This window comes from Culex pipiens, chromosome 1 (genome assembly GCF_016801865.2).
Source record: "Culex pipiens pallens isolate TS chromosome 1, TS_CPP_V2, whole genome shotgun sequence".
Taxonomy (NCBI): domain Eukaryota; kingdom Metazoa; phylum Arthropoda; class Insecta; order Diptera; family Culicidae; genus Culex; species Culex pipiens.
In genome coordinates, this window is record NC_068937.1 from 121,951,117 (window position 1) to 121,967,341 (window position 16,225).

The 16,225-nt window shown below is 37.7% G+C and overlaps 1 protein-coding gene across 1 annotated transcript in view; it reads left to right on the forward strand.

The window, feature by feature from the left end:
* Positions 1-13,008, forward strand: part of LOC120428005 (uncharacterized) — a 53,350-nt gene extending 40,342 nt beyond the window's left edge. Inside the window, exon 5 of the mRNA XM_039592975.2 lies at positions 11,678-13,008. Coding sequence (XP_039448909.1) covers position 11,678 — 1 coding nt within the window. The 3' untranslated portion in view covers positions 11,679-13,008. The remainder of the gene's footprint in view (positions 1-11,677) is intronic.
* The last annotated feature ends 3,217 nt before the right edge of the window (positions 13,009-16,225 follow it).

Here is a 16,225-nt window from a genome sequence, read left to right on the forward strand (position 1 = left end):
CTATGTAAATTAACTGGTTTGCTGTGAACATTAGGTTGATCTTTCAGTACCAAATTTAATTCGTAAGATAGTACATGATCGTTGAAATTAACTGCAACATATCTCTGTGCGAAGAAATAAACAGAATCCTGCTTGTCCACAACTATATCTTGGCATTTGTAAATTTTGATCAAATTGTTTAACTGTAAAATAAAAGTACAACCTTTTGTATAAACTGATCCCTCTTTGCAAATGTGTTTCGGAAAAGTTGTGGAATCGACATCGATCAAAATATCCATGACTCGCAAACAAAATGCATACGGTCGTTCGATTATCTCCAGCAAGCTTAGATCGTACTGATTCTCCGTAAAGATACCCATAAAAAAAACTAATTTTAATTTTTAAATCACTTAGGTTTTGTTGTATTTTCACTGTATAGTACTAAATTTATTTAGTTTTGCTTTTTTTAAATATTTTTACCAAAATACCTACCCAAAAAACTATTGATGCTGTCATCAGATGCTTCACATGTTTTTAATAAATCATAAAGTTCCTCTTGGGCGCGTGTCAATTGCACCACATCCAGGACTTCCTCAGGATTCATCGTTTTCTAAACAAAAACCAAAACAATTCACAAAATTTCTATTTATGAATAAACCAGTTAATTACCTTGAATTATGCAACGCGACGAGTCAGTGCAACTCGGATTACGCCGGCAATTTAATGCACGCCGATCGTGGAGAACACGGCGGCAATACTCCGGGTTAATCTAGAGAACCTATACTGCCGTTTTACGGCGATATGATGTATACGCCATTTTGGACATTTTCAATTTTATTGTACAGTCTGATAAAGAATCTTAAAAGCTACCTCCTGACGAAAGAATTTTTCAAAAAACTGCTATGGGGCCCATTTTATTAAGCAAACAAACAATGATGTATACGCCAATTTTACTCATCATGATGTATGTATACATTGAGAATTGATAGAAGTCAAGTTCAATACTGTTTGAATGTTGATTTGAGGTTTTGGGACCAAATCAAGACTGGGCAATATTTTATTACATTATTTCGATTTAATTCTTAAGGGTGCACAGCAACGAAGGAAGTTGTTGTGGAGCGGCCGTGGCTGACTGGTTACGGTGTTCGCTTTGTAAGCGAATGGTCCTGGGTTCAATGCCCATCTGCTCCCAACGAGAAAGTTTAAGACTTAGAAATACTTGAAATACTGAATAAGAACGAAAAATCAAAGTCGCTCGAGTCGGGGTTCGATCCCTCGTCCTTTGGATTGGTAAGCAAAAATGCTACCCACTACGCCATCACGGCTTGGTGAGCTATGGCAGGAATTAGGAATACTGTTACTATCAACTATATACGCGCTGGGTCCTTGTCCATTTGACAAGGGTTCGGAAGTTCTAAATAACGTTTGAAACCCGATTGGTGCAAACGTTCTTCAGGGCGGGGCTTGTCGATAAAGCTGAAGTACCTCGCGCTCGGCTAGCCAACGTAGAAATGGGTTACCGAAGCTCGGCAGAGCTAACACCTTCCAAATGCCTATGCGAGTTATTTGCATGTATAGAATGAAGATCTAAAAATACATGGAAACAACTCAATTTGTAAGAAGTGGCCGCGTGGTCCCGTTTGGTTGGTTGCACACACACACACACAGCAACGAAGGAAGTTGTTGTCTTCTTATACCAAAATTGTCAAACTTACGAACCCAATCCTGCAACTACGGGACTGTAAAATTAATGAAACATTGCTGTAAATTACTTGGTGGACAGTACTTTAGGGGATAAATAAAAAAATATTTCGATAGTACCCGTAGTTTTGAAGATACTAAAATGTCTGTAACAAAAATCTGGGTGCAAAAGCTCTGGTTGATGTGCACCGTTAAGGGGACGTCCATTAGGCGTCATCCATAAAGTACGTCACGTTCTGAGGGGGGTTTTGAGAAAGCGTGACATTGCGTGTTAAAAGCATAGGGAGATCGTGATAAAGGGGAGTGAAGTAAATTTTGGCTGATTTTAATGTGACGTACTTAATGGATGACACCTTATGCACATCCACGTAGACACTTTTTTGAAAATTCTAGACCCACCCACCTCCCTTGAGGACAATTTTTCATGCAAAAAATGTGTTTATGGAGCGTAGACAATCGCTAAGGGAGCGTTTTTTCATTACGTAACGCAAAGAAACGGATTTTTAGACCCCCCCCCCTCGTAACAAAATTTCCATACAAATTTTACCCCCTCCCCGAACTGTGTTACGTAATAAAAGAACGCTCCCTAATACCCTCTCCCCCCCCTTAAAGTATCCACGTGAACAATGCATTAAGGGATCCGCTCAACTGTCAAAATAGCTGTGTGTGTGTGTGGTCCAATCCAATACCCGCTAACCGGTAGCGATATTATGGGAAAGTATAGTTTGTATCAGACTTTGTATATGCCGAATGCTGATACAACTTATCTCAGTCCCGGGTATTAGGTGGTGATAGCCCTCGCGCTGCTTCCAACGACCCATTTCAGAATGACAGAGCTCCTTGCGGTCCAATTCCGAGGTCGCTGGGCATTGTTCGGCCCCGCCTAAACATAGAAGCAAGCATCTGAAGGAAACTCGATCTATATTAAGACTTCCAATCCCCTCAGGCAAATCAGGGATCAGCGCGTATTTAATATGAGAAGATAACATGTTTCAACACTACGGATCAATTCACTGCAAGAGTGTGAACCTTCTGATGGCCGACTTCTTAGCGTCCCAGACCACCACCAATCCAAAGGTGTGAGTTCGAATCCCACCTGATTCAGTTTATTTTTTATTCATATTCAAATTCCTGATTCCAAATTTCAAAGGTACCGACCGGGATTTGATCCCTGAACCTTCTGCTTGGGAGACAGAAGCCGTAACCATTAAGCCACGGAGCCGGTTGAATGGGACGTGGTTCTCTGTATGGCTTTTTGCGAGATGAGAGCAGAGGACAACAATCATCTCAACGTTTCCACTTTACCCGGGCTAATGACCGGCAGTTCCAGTTCACGATGATTTCCCTTCATATGTTAAAAACCACTTATGATTTTGGCACATATTCCGTTTGTCAGCGTTTCATGTCATTACTGACGGGAAAAATCTACGTGGAATCAGCTGTGCAGACCTCAAGTGTGACAGGAATGCAGGTTGAGCGACTCCCACGGGCCCGCTCAACTGTCAAAATAGCTGGCACAAAAATTTAGTCTGCTTTGATCGAACAATGTATACATACATCATTGGGAAGGAAAAGTAGTGATTTTGTATTGCTATTTTTTCGGCCAAATGATGTTTGTGGTTTAAAATCGTAGAGAATAGGAAAAAAAAGAAATTTTGTAGGGGCCACATTTTTATTGTACTTTTAAACAGTTTCTACAGAGCAGATCTTTGATTAGTCATTTTAAATTGAAAAAATGAACAAAAACAGAAAATCGTGTCTACAGCAAAATCACCTCAATGGCGTATACATCATATCGCCGTAAAACGGCAGTATATGGTGGCGAAATGTTACTCTCAGGGTTCCAATTTAACTGTCATATCGGGGTTCCAATCGAGCAACAAGATCATGCAAGAACAAGGTCGGAATCAATTTAAAATAATTTTGGCAAAAAAATGAGACTTATAACAATCACAAGTATTGTATAACTGTTGATGATAAAAATCTGGTAGTTTTGTTATGTTTGTTCTGTGCATAAGTAGTGCTAGCACCAAAGAAAAACTAAAAGTTTTTCAACCTTAAATTTGAATGACTTTGGGTGTTTGAATTTTCTCCCAGAACATTTCATTTCCCTATGTAGGTCCCTAGGTTAATCTACCGCGGCCACGGCGCGGGAAGCGAAATACTTAAGAACGCACGAAACGGCGACGAAATTTAACTCGACGAGTCACTGCACCTCGGGTCACGCCGGTCGTAGGGAGCCCGGTGGAAATAATCCGGATTAAACAACTGCGGGCACGAAACAGGAAGCGAGTGGTCAAGAATTAGACAAATCACACGGACCGGTGACGAAAACCGACGTAGAAAACGGAAATATGGATGAGAAGGACGTTTGGCTTGACCGCCGCTTGAAATAAAATTGTAACTTTTGACAGATGCGACAAACACGTGTAAACAACAAACGTTTTTAATTGAATCAAAAATTGGGGTTTAGTTGATTCAATATTGTTTTGGGTAGAATCAACTCAATAATTTTGTTGATATTTCCAAAAGGGTTTAGCAGAATACTTTGAGTTAATACTACGCTAAAATTGGAGTTGTTTATTTTGGATTAGAGGGTACTTTCAATAAAAAATCGCCAAGGTCAATCAAAAAAATATTTTGTTGATTCAAACAGGCCTGATTTTTTTTGCGTGTTCGTAATAACGATCATGACCGGCGCTCATTCATTACTCATCGATCGAGTCGGTGATAAAAGCTAACTGACAAGCTATTTCGAATTTCGGACAATCACTGTCCTTGATTGTTCCCTTTTTGAGCATACATAAGTTAACATTAGTTTGAAAATTAAATGTTGACGTTTGAGTGCTTTTTAATTACAATACGTTCGAATTAGCGGACATTGAATAAAAAAATCTTTTGTGGTCGCTGTTATTTGCTCAAGCAACACAAAAATTTGTTTTTCAATTGCAACATAAATCTTAGCTGATTATTGAGCAGAAAATTAGGTAATTTATAACTTGACCAAGCCACGGTCTATTAAATTGGATGCTCTAATCTTCTTACCGGTGCGTTCGTAATCCTGCACGAAATATGAATCCAACATCGCTCTGCTCACGGCCACCGCCGTAATTAAGGTGGCTTTCGGTGCAGATATTTTATCTGATAGCGAAATTATTTCACCAAGATTAGCTCTTCTCGTTTCAGCCCGGTTGTCAAAGATGGCCTTTGCCCCATATATTAATCTAATTAGTATTCATATCTGGCACAAATAGCGGTCCAGATATTTTAGCACAAACTTGTAGCCATCAGCATCCGCCCGGTCAGAATTTGCACTATCTAGGGCATCACTTCCGGTGGCAACGCTGGCATCCGGTCCACTGTAGGGCTTGGCGAGTTGCATATTAATAATACCAGGTACCAGGTTGGTTCTTTCTTGCTCTTTTTTGTCAGTATTCAATTATATGAAATTCAATGAGCGTCTACAAACAACGTTTTAAATCAACAGGAATTATTCGTGGTACGCTATTGTCAAAGAAAAGTCGAGCCAAACATTTCATTAGGGCACAAAACCAAAAACCGCGATTCGAGAAAATCGCTGGCAAAAAGTGGATAATTTGTTTCAATTCCTATTTAAAAAGAAAGCTTGACTGGTGGTATTTTTACTGATGATACGATAAAACACATCATTATCCTCAACTCTGCTTTAATGCTTCTTAATTTATGTTGATTTTCGCAATAAAACTCATAATTTAAAAAAAAATGTTATTGGGCCCTTTTAACTTTCCAACTGTTGTTCATAATGGGCCCTTTCTAAATGCAATTTCGAAGAGAACTGAAAGGGCACTAAAGCGCTGTCACCTGATTGTTGTTTTTAATGATGTTTATGGGCCTTTTTGTTTAGTTAGAAATAATGAGGAATTCAGCGGAAATTTTGATAATTGGTGATGTTTTGTGATCGAATGGTGTAGATAAGGTACGTGAAACATAAAAATTCTTCAAAAGTGTACTGAACAGCAGCCGCGGGCCGTATTGAATATTGTATTTCGACGAAGTTTTTTTTTCTGCAGAAATCCTTGGTGAGACGTAAACCAAACTTTGTTTTGAAGTGAATTAGTGTTAAGAATGTATGAAATGTTCACTTTATAACATAGAAAATTCCTTAACCACGAAAAACTAACGAAAAACAAAAAGGGCACAATTGAACTTTTTTTCTGGTTTGGAGTGAACATTGTTATGTGCCCTTTTGTGTTTTTGATTTTTTCAATAGGAAATTGTTTGCTATCAATCTGATTCTTGGAGGGCATGTAGGGAGTGTACTAATGAATGGAATAGTGGAATAATCCCAAATGTTTACGTTTTGGTTTTGTGCCCTAATGAAATGTTTGGCTAAAAGTGAATGCGAACTGTTGTTTTTCCTGTGATTGTTTGATACAGGTTTCGGTACGTTTGAAACTAAGGAAACAGAACCTATTTGTGTCTTCTTTTCAGGGAATATGTTCCTTGTGCATTTGTTTAAATATAAATTCTGAAAACATCGTTAGCAAAAAAAAATAGGAAATGCATCATTCTCGATCCGCAAACAAATGTGAACTCCTGGAGACAAAATTAACAAACGACGATTTTCATATCCTGGAAACACAAGGAATATCGCCAAAATTTATCAATTATTCGATTCGTTTAGAACTAATCTTAACAAGATTGCATGCATAAAAAATATGTTGAAATGCTAAAGAAAATGTCTTAATGTTACATACCAAAAATTGTCACGCATTTCCTACCTGTAACACAACGAACTTAGCTAAACGGGAAAAGTTTTCTCGAAAACTGTTCAAGCGTTAAACACTTTTCACTGTCAACCCAAGGGTGCACCCAAGCAAAAAACCATCGGAATTCGGCTCGGTGAACCGATGGGAAATGTACTTATTACCTGTGATTTCTTTTTTGCTTTAAATTAGTGGCCTACATCAAACAACTGATTTAAATTTAAAACAATCAATTATGGGACGCAATGATTATTAACGATGGGGTGATAAGTTGATATTAACGTAGGAATTTCTTATTGAAATCAATGTCAGTACTTGATTAATCAAGTAAACTAACACTGCCGAGAAAAGCATAAATGTTCCACATGGATTTTAATGGAGTTCAATATTATCTCTTTTTCAGTTTTCCCGTTTTTCAAAAATAAAAAAATGCCCTAATTTTTAGTAATGTTTTGGAAATGAAATGTAAAAATCGTAAAAAAAAACATTACAGTAAATTATAAAAAAAAACAAGCCTTACCCGACAAACTTCGTTCTGCCTTTTTTTTCGTCTGTTGACGTTTTGCCTATTCAGCCTCCTGTGATCAAATTTGATTTTACGTAACTTTTCCCATACAATTTGCCGATGTTCCGAAATCGGTCCCAGAGTGACCAAAGTGTAAATTTGTTAGCGTATAAACCTTCCTTGGGCTTATACGAACTCAACGCAACAAAGAGCACCTCGATCCGACGCTCCGTATTGAACTGATTCGCGTTCGAACAAAACCATTGATATTTTATATATATATAGATAATCCTGCATCAACAATGTCTATTTTTCGTGTAACAAAAATAACTCAAAAGGCAAAAATGGGAAGAAGAAAACATCAAAAAAAAAGTGTAGGGTTAATTGAAAGCGCATATTGCAATTATTAGGTTAATTACAGTAGTGGGTTCATTGGCTCTAAACAACATTTTTATCACTTTCCAATTCACAAATCCCGATTTGGAGACGGATGTGGGTGATTTAATAGATTAATTTTGAATAAATTTAAATTGAATGATTTTCTCTTTAAAACTAACCACAAAGGTGTCACTCAATTGTTCAGCACGGTTTTGGTTGAAATTGGAGTGGATAATTGGCACTCGGCAGTGATGCAACGTGATGGATCAATAAATGGCTTACCACAATTTTCAGTGCAGTGCTGTGGCAGCGGTTTAGTTTTCCAATTGAATGGTGAAAAAGAATCAACTTGTAGTGATTTCCAATGAGTGCATTATGAATGATGGTTTTTATCTTGGTAAGTAAAAACAACCCAGAATCAGCTCAAAACAGGGACGAAATGCTGCCTCATTTAATAATTTTCGACGTTAAGTTAGAATACATTGCAACACGATTGGAAAGTATTAAAAAGAACCTCTTTCCGAAGAGGTTGAAAATCAGACAACCCTATATACAGCAATTCTCCACGAAAACAGCATGGAAAAAAACAAAAGTCCTCGGATCGGGCTCAATTTTTTTCTGGGGGTTCCCTGGTTGAAATAATTAGACCCGTATTTTTTTGTTTGGCCATTAGGGTGACCTACGCCGTGTTAGGGTGGTCTGAAAAATGGCAATTTTCGTCGATTTTCGCAAAAACCACTTTTTTCGAAAAATCATAACTCCTCGCCATTTTAACCGATTTCAATTGTCTTATACGCAAATGAAAGGTGATAAGCCGGCCTTTCAAAGAAAAATGGTAAGAAGTTTCAAAAATCTAGCCTAACATATGAAAAGGGCGTATGAAACTTTAAAATGCCGTTTTGACGGTGTCTGGACCAAAGAGCCTATGTCTGGAAATATTTTTATCGGATTCCCCGGACATTTTTACATAAGTTACTAAAAAATGGGAGGAGTTCATTAACAGGATTCCGAGATATGATTTTTTGAAAATAAAATCCGTGTTTTTTGACGCGCCGCGCGCAAAAACCGGAGAATGACGAAATTGGCAAAAAATCAACTTTTTTCACTAAAACTGCGATAACTTCAAAATTTTAGCGATAACCTATACATGTCTGGGTACCAAAAGTTGCGTCTTTTAATTACAAAAATTTTGGTACCCAAACATCTATAGGTCATCGCTGAAATTTTAAAGTTATCGCAGTTTTAGTGAAAAAAGTTGTTTTTTTTTTGCCAATTTCGTCATTCTCCGGTTTTTGCGCGCGGCGCGTCAAAAAACACGGATTTTATTTTTAAAAAAATCATATATCGGAATCCTGTTAATGAACTCCTCCCATTTTTTAGTATGTTATGTAAAAATGTCCGGGGAATCCAATAAAAATATTTCCAGACATAGGCTCTTTGGTCCAGACACCGTCAAAACGGCATTTTAAAGTTTCATACGCCCTTTTCATATGTTAGGCTAGATTTTTGAAACTTCTTACCATTTTTCTTTGAAAGGCCGACTTATCACCTTTCATTTGCGTATAAGACAATTGAAATCGGTTAAAATGGCGAGGAGTTATGATTTTTCGAAAAAAGTGGTTTTTGCGAAAATCGACGAAAATGGCCATATTTCAGACCACCCTAACACGGCGTAGGTCACCCTAATGGCCAAACAAAAAAATACGGGTCTAATTATTTCGACCAGGGAACCCCCAGAAAAATTTTGAGCCCGATCCGAGCACTTTTGTTTTTTTCCATGCTGTTTTCGTGGGGAATTGCTGTATAAAGACATGAGCATATAATTAAGTGTAGGGGAGAGATTGAGACATGATCACCTTTGAAAGCATAAACATTCAACTTTGTTTGGCTGATCAGAATTTTTTTACAAAAAGTTCTTTGAGTATTTTTTTTTCTTTCCCTGTTCCTGAGGGGAACACCCGTGAAGACATGTTAATATGTCGAGTTTAATGTTAACATTCCATAGGTTGTTTTCCTAAGGTGTCTTGATAAGGTCTTGATAAGTTTGTGACGATACACTACCTTCCCTTTACTGCCGTTTTACGGCGATATGATGTATACGCCATTGAGGTGATTTTGCTGTAGACACGATTTTCTGTTTTTGTTCATTTTTTCCTTTCTTACAAAAGAAAGGTTTAAGGTTTTTCAATTTAAAATGACTAATTTGAAGGCTGCTCTGTAGAAACTGTTAAAAAGTACAATAAAAATGTGGCCCTACAAAATTTCTTGTTTTTTCCTATTCTCTACGATTTTAAACCACAAACATCATTTGGCCGAAAAAATAGCAATAAAAAATCACTACTTTTCCTGCCCAATGATGTATGTATACATTGCTAGATCAAAGCTTGCTTTATTTTTTGTGCCAGCTATTTTGATAGCTGAGCGGATCCCGTAATGCATTGTCCAGGTGGATACTTTAAGGGGGGGGGGAGGGTATTAGGGAGCGTTCTTTTATTACGTAACGCAGTTGGGGGGAGGGGGGTCGGAAGCCGTGCTACGCTCCATACAAAATGTTTATAATTTGTATGGAAATTTTGTTACGAGGGGGGGGGTCTAAAAATCCGTTTTTTTTTGCGTTAAGTAATGAAAGAACGCTCCCTAAGCGATTGTCTATGCTCCATAAACACATTTTTTGCATGAACAATTGTCCGCAAGGGAGGTGGGTGATTCTAAAATTTTCGAAAAAGTGTCTACGTGGATGTGGATACGGTGTCATCCATTAAGTACGTCACATTAAAATCAGCCAAAATTTACTCCACCCCCCTTTGTCACGATTTCTCTATGCTTTTAACACGCAACGTCACGCTTGCTCAAAACCCCCCTCTTCCCTCAGAACGTGACGTACTTTATGGATGATGCCTAATGGACGTCCCCTTAAGAATTAAATCAAAATAATTTAATAAAATATTGCCCAATCTTGATTTGGTCCCAAAACCTCAACTCAACATTCAAACAGTATTGAATTTGACTTCTATCAATTCTCAATGTATACATACATCATGATGAGTAAAATTGGCGTATACATCATAGTTTGTTTGCTTAATAAAATGGGCCCCAGAGAAGTTTTTTGAAAAATTCTTTCGTCAGGAGGTAGCTTTTAAGATTCTTTATCAGACTGTACAATAAAATTGAAAATGTCCAAAATGGCGTATACATCATATCGCCGTAAAACGGCAGTTTACTAAGTAATCGAATCCAGAAGGGAAAAGATCACCAGTTGTGTTGGTCCGAGCCGGGATTTGAACCTCGATCTACCGCTTACGAGGCGGAAGCGTTACCACTGGGCTACGTGGCTCGGTCTTTGAGTATGCTTTGAGGAATAACTTGATGCATCTTCAACATTTTCAAGAAATCTTTAGCAACATGATTATTCATGTCATGTGCTATGTCGCTAAAAGCTGTCTCGAAATAGTCTGCGATCGGCTGTTTGATCATTTACTAAACTGCTTAAAATCGATGTAAAAAAAATGTAGTCAAAAATGTATTGCAATTTTGTCATCAAAGACACATTTGACAGCAATTTCAACCATGCCAAATATAAATTGACGGCAAACTGTGGTAGTGTGATTGGCCAAAGCGCTGGTAGCAAGCGGATTGTGTTCGCTCGCGAATGGTAATACGCTCCAGTCGGCAAAGATTCGTGCGGCGATGAGTGAGTGATTTTTGATCTTTGAGCCGAAAATCAGGACCATTGTACAATCAACCTTTTTAACAATGCCTCTAAATATTATAAATCAAATTAAATCTTAATTTAAAATGCATTAATTCTTACTCGGGCAAGGCGCTACTGAACGATGTTGCGGGCCCTGTGGTGCACCGCTTTTAACATAAGCTATTTATCACCCGTGGCCGGGGCGTGTGAAATTCGACGCTACAAAGTGGGTCAATAAATTTTGCACCGAGATGGGAACAAATTAAACTAAATGGAACCCTAAAAGCGGTCACCATCATCGGTGAACGAAATTCAAGGAATCTCGTTCCTGTGTCCTGGAGAAGCGTGCATTCTCTTTTTTCTCGTTCTGCTGCCTGCCCCTGTGATGTTTTCCCCGGCGAGGTACCTTTTAACGGTTCAACCAAAAGGGACTTCTCTGACCCACTGGTTTGCTTGGCATGACTTTATAGCAACAGAATCATATTTTCTGTTGATACATGTATGGCATGCACACTTGGGTGGTCCAAATTCGGGTACCCCCGGGTATACCTTCCTGAAAAAAGAGATAGATTTGACCACGCCTTCCCATTGAAGTCTTGAATTTTATAAAGTCAACTCCTCAAAAAATTAAATTTTCCGAAAAGGCCAAAAACTGCAACAGTTGCTTTTTTTTCATAGATTTTGTCGATATGGACCAGCCTAAAGAACGCAAACCACATGGAGAACATACCTGGTGCAGGGGAAAGACGTGAGTAACTTCCTGTTTTGTCCCTTACGTAGAAATCTGATTATTTTTTTCTCCATCTCGGGAAACCTTCACGTAGGGGTTTGCACTTTGGTGTGCTCTGTTTACCATTTTGTCGCCAGAAGTCGTCACCAAACGTTGTAAAACTCATGCTATTTCAACTGTTTTGATTTCATTCAAAACAAATTTTGAAAATCAGATTTCAACGTATTACTTAACAAACAAAAGTGCTTGTACAAGATACTAAACTACACTAACGTTGCAACTCTATTGGTTCTGAATGTTTAGAAGGTCAATTTGAAAGAATGCACAGTGGTCCAGATCGCAAAATTAAGTGGAAAATTGATTTTCCGAAAAATGGTGAAGTTTTGGAGCTTTGGTGTCTTCAGAAGAGTTGTTGAAATGAAAAGGGGAAACTTTTGGTTTAGTTGAAAATTAGGGTGGTTCACGATTAGGGTGATTTTGAAAATCTAACTTTTCATGAATATTTTTGGGATTTTTTTTGTCTTCTAAAAAGTTGTTAGGCTTGCCAATCCAAGACATCAAAATTTTATCTCGCAATCTACGCCTTCTACGACCAAATTTATTGAAAGCATCTGAGCAAACCTTCAAAAATCTGCTTTTTTAAACGTGGAAATTCAGAGTTAAGTTATAAAGAAAAGTGATGTTGGGGGCACTTTTAAACTCTACAAATCCAAAATTTTCCCTTTTTAGAAATGTCAATTTGGACTAAAGGATCAAAAGTGTGGAATGTTGAAAAGTTACAGCCATTTTAAGGTAAAAAGGTTGCAAATTTAAAACTCAAATATCTCGAAAAGGCGCAGGCCAAATTTTGAGGTGCCAGGTTGCATTTGAAAGAGGAGACTTAGCACTACAAATGCTGAAAAAATCTCAGGGGCGTTTTACATTCAACTCGAGATATCTTCATTTGAAAAAAACTAATTTTCAAGTTTCAACCAAGCCAAAAGTTGCCCCTTTTCATTTGCAACAACTCTTCTGAAGATACAAAAACTCCAAAACTTCACAATTTTTCGGAAAATTCATTTTCCACTTAATTTTGCGATCTGGACCACTGTGGAATGTTGATACACAGTAAAAAAATCAAGGTAATATTACATCTCGGAACATCTTTTAGGTCAGAAAAAATGTGTAATTTTACAACTTTTCTGGTGTTATGTCACTTTTTCAGTCTAAATTGAGGTAAAATTACACCGTAAAAGAGGTTATATTCAACCATACATAATTATACCTTCCAAATTTACAAAAAAAAAATACTGTGTGTATATCAAATTGAAATTTGAAAATGTGACCAATTGGATCGAATTTGCAAGACTGAAATGTGACCAATTGGATCGAATTCGGATTCTGATTAAGCAAAAATAAAACCCTTTAAGACGTTTTCCTTAGCTTTTTACCAGTTCCCATAATTCTATTTGTGTCGGCGTTACCATGGGAAATTTGCTTAAATGGCAGTAAAGTTGCCCCAGCCCCAGCCTTTGATGTATACAGTAAACATCGATCAAGAAATCAAAAGGAAAGAAGCTCAGCGAATTCAAGGAACAAGCAGCAGAGGCAGAACTCTGAGTTTGAAAGCACTTCGATGCTGAGGCCTGAAGAAAACGCACAACACACTCCCGTAAGGAACGTTGTACGACGAGGATGATACCCAGACTACCAGACTTCAAATTCAATCAAAAAAGCAAAAGCAGATCAAAACCAATCACATTCGGCATCCCGTTACACGCCACGCAAATATTGGGCCCGACTGAATATTAGCACCCGCGGGGCAATTCAATCTACAGTGGTTTGTAAACGGAGTCGGAGAGTTGATGTGATAAGGTTAGACGTTGATCGAACGCCAATGATAGAACAGTCTATTTAAAAGTTTAATTAGTGGCTTCGACTAAATATTTTTCGAAAGGTCACATACATCTTCAGAAAACTTTTTCAAAAAACATTCGATTTAATAAATGAAAGCAACGAAGCGAAAATATCTCTTGTTGCTTCCAGCTCATTGAGGCGATCTAAACGGCAACGTTCCAAAACGCCATCATTTACCACGTGTTCCGAACCGGAGAAATTGCAAAGTAGCCACCCACCAGTTGCTTTAAAAGTTGAATGGTTCAGGGAGCACCCAAGTACCAATAAAACATTTTTGGGATTTTTTTTATTTTACCAGCATTACAGTAATTATGTTTTTAATTATCAATAAAATAACAAAATAAAAAAATCAAATGTTTATGTGTATAATCAGTTCAGTTGATGTTTATTACAATTTCTTCTTTATTGACGCACCATTACAGGTAAGCATAAAATTAAAAAAATAGCGGTCAACTTTTATTTTTGCTTCACTCTTGCTGTCATAAACAGATAAAGACCAAGTCAGGCATGACACAAAGGTAAACATTTTCTCTGCAACCAAGATGATGAAGGCCTGCGGAAATCTTCGCACAAGTGCTCCTCCTCATTCCAACTATCGGACGGAAACGGAATCGACGTAACACCTTATAATGTGGCCCTCTTAAACCTTGCGGTTTCGTCAACGGATCCACAGGCGTGTATCGTTCTTTTTGCGACAAGACTCCACCTCCCGGGTATCCTAAGTGTGAATTATGGCATTGATTATGGAGAGGGCACCGAGTACCTATAATTACACTTAGATTTTGTTTGCGTCCGCCTCGGGATTCGAACTTGCGACCTCTGTATTGTGAGTCCAGTGCGCGATCTGATTGATCCACACAGGCCAGCTATCTATAGAACATTTATTGGCTTTTAGCTTAGAGGAAGCAGAACTCTCTCGGTGCATTCTTCCAATATACACGGAAATGCAGTGGTTTTTGTTGCTATTTTTTCCGTTTGTCAATATAATTTTAAAGAGATGAAAGTAAAATCAGTAAATTCCAAACCTCATTTAAAAATAAATCATTTATATACAGTAAGTTTTTCCGTGTTTGCACTTTTTCTTGCTTTCCGCCCGTTTCATCCTAAAAGCACTCTCAATTTTCCGGTTCAACGATACCTATTAATCAGATTGCAAAAAAATAAAGGTGTAAAATGTACCCAACCACCCACAGTGGATGCATCAATTCACCACTTCATCATGGTTCTAGCGGGCTATCATGCAGAACCAGCGTGAAATTGAAATGAGCACCTTCGGGGAAGACATTTATGCGTTCAAATTACCTAGAAACAAGATTCAACCCTTTCCTACCGTGACAGGAAAAGAGTCAGCCGTGCGAAGAGTGAGGGTTGTGATAATGAGAACAAACAAATGAATTTTAATTAGGCTTCTGAAAGTCATTCCAAGAAATCATTTAAATGGATTCACGGATTTTTTTTTGTTTCGTTTTGTTTTGGATCAAATTTGGTCGATAGCTTAAGAGTCATTAAATTCGGACAAACAAATAAATGCGAGCTAAAATTTTAGCTGCATTTTTATGTTAAGATTGAATGCTTTATCCAAGTTAATGAAAAATATTAATAAATTCAAATAGGGTCTGTTGAAAGTCAAAGAAACGTAAACTGATTTTTGTTGAGAATAACAATTTTTTTTTCTTATCAGGCATAAGTTTTAAAAAAATGTTGATTATGAAGGTAAAATCACTATTTTTTCAAAAAGTCATAGATTTGCGATTCTAGTTCAGGATTTAAAATGGATTTTTAATTCAATTAAAAAAATATGTGCGGCACTTCTTGACAGAAAGCATCCTACTTGACAGCTCGGTCCAAGAAGACCATAATTGATTCATCGTAAAATCTTGAGTTGTTTTTGAACAGGTCCTATAAACATATGAAAGACAATACACAGCTAAAAAAGTAGTAATCCAGCTGCGTGTAAAAGGTCTGGGTGTAAAATAAATATTGCATTATTTTATGGAATTTTATGTGATTTTACACCCTGAAATATGTAGCCCATCAGTATGGGAAACCTACCTGACCGTAATGTCAAGCTCATATATGCGTTTATCCTTTCAGTTTTTCATCGGTCTGATGGCCGAGTGGGCTAAGGCGCTAGTCCTTACTGTTGGTGCTGGGTTTGAATCCCGTCGGTTGCAAGTTTTTTTTGTGTTTGCAAAAAATGTACATGTAGTGTGTAATATTAAGTGTTTATTTCGACGAAGGTGATGTGCATGCTTTTGCATGCGATTTTACCATCGGATTTTTTGCTGTGTAGCTTATAAGACCCTTTAAAAAAAACTCTAGAAATCTCGTCTTGAAGAGCGTTCTTATATTACGTAACGCGAAATTTAGGATTTTTTACCCCACTCTCCCCCACCCCTTCTTAACAAATCGTACCAGAAGAGCGATCCCTTGTAACGCGTAACACACACCGAAAATCCAAATAACACAGATCTGTGTAAAATTTGACACAGATCGCTCAAAACTTGGAATACACAGAATCTGTGTAAAAGCCTTGTACACAGAACTGTGTACAACCGTTGTCTGTCAAATCTGTGTAAAATTTTACACAGATTCTGGGT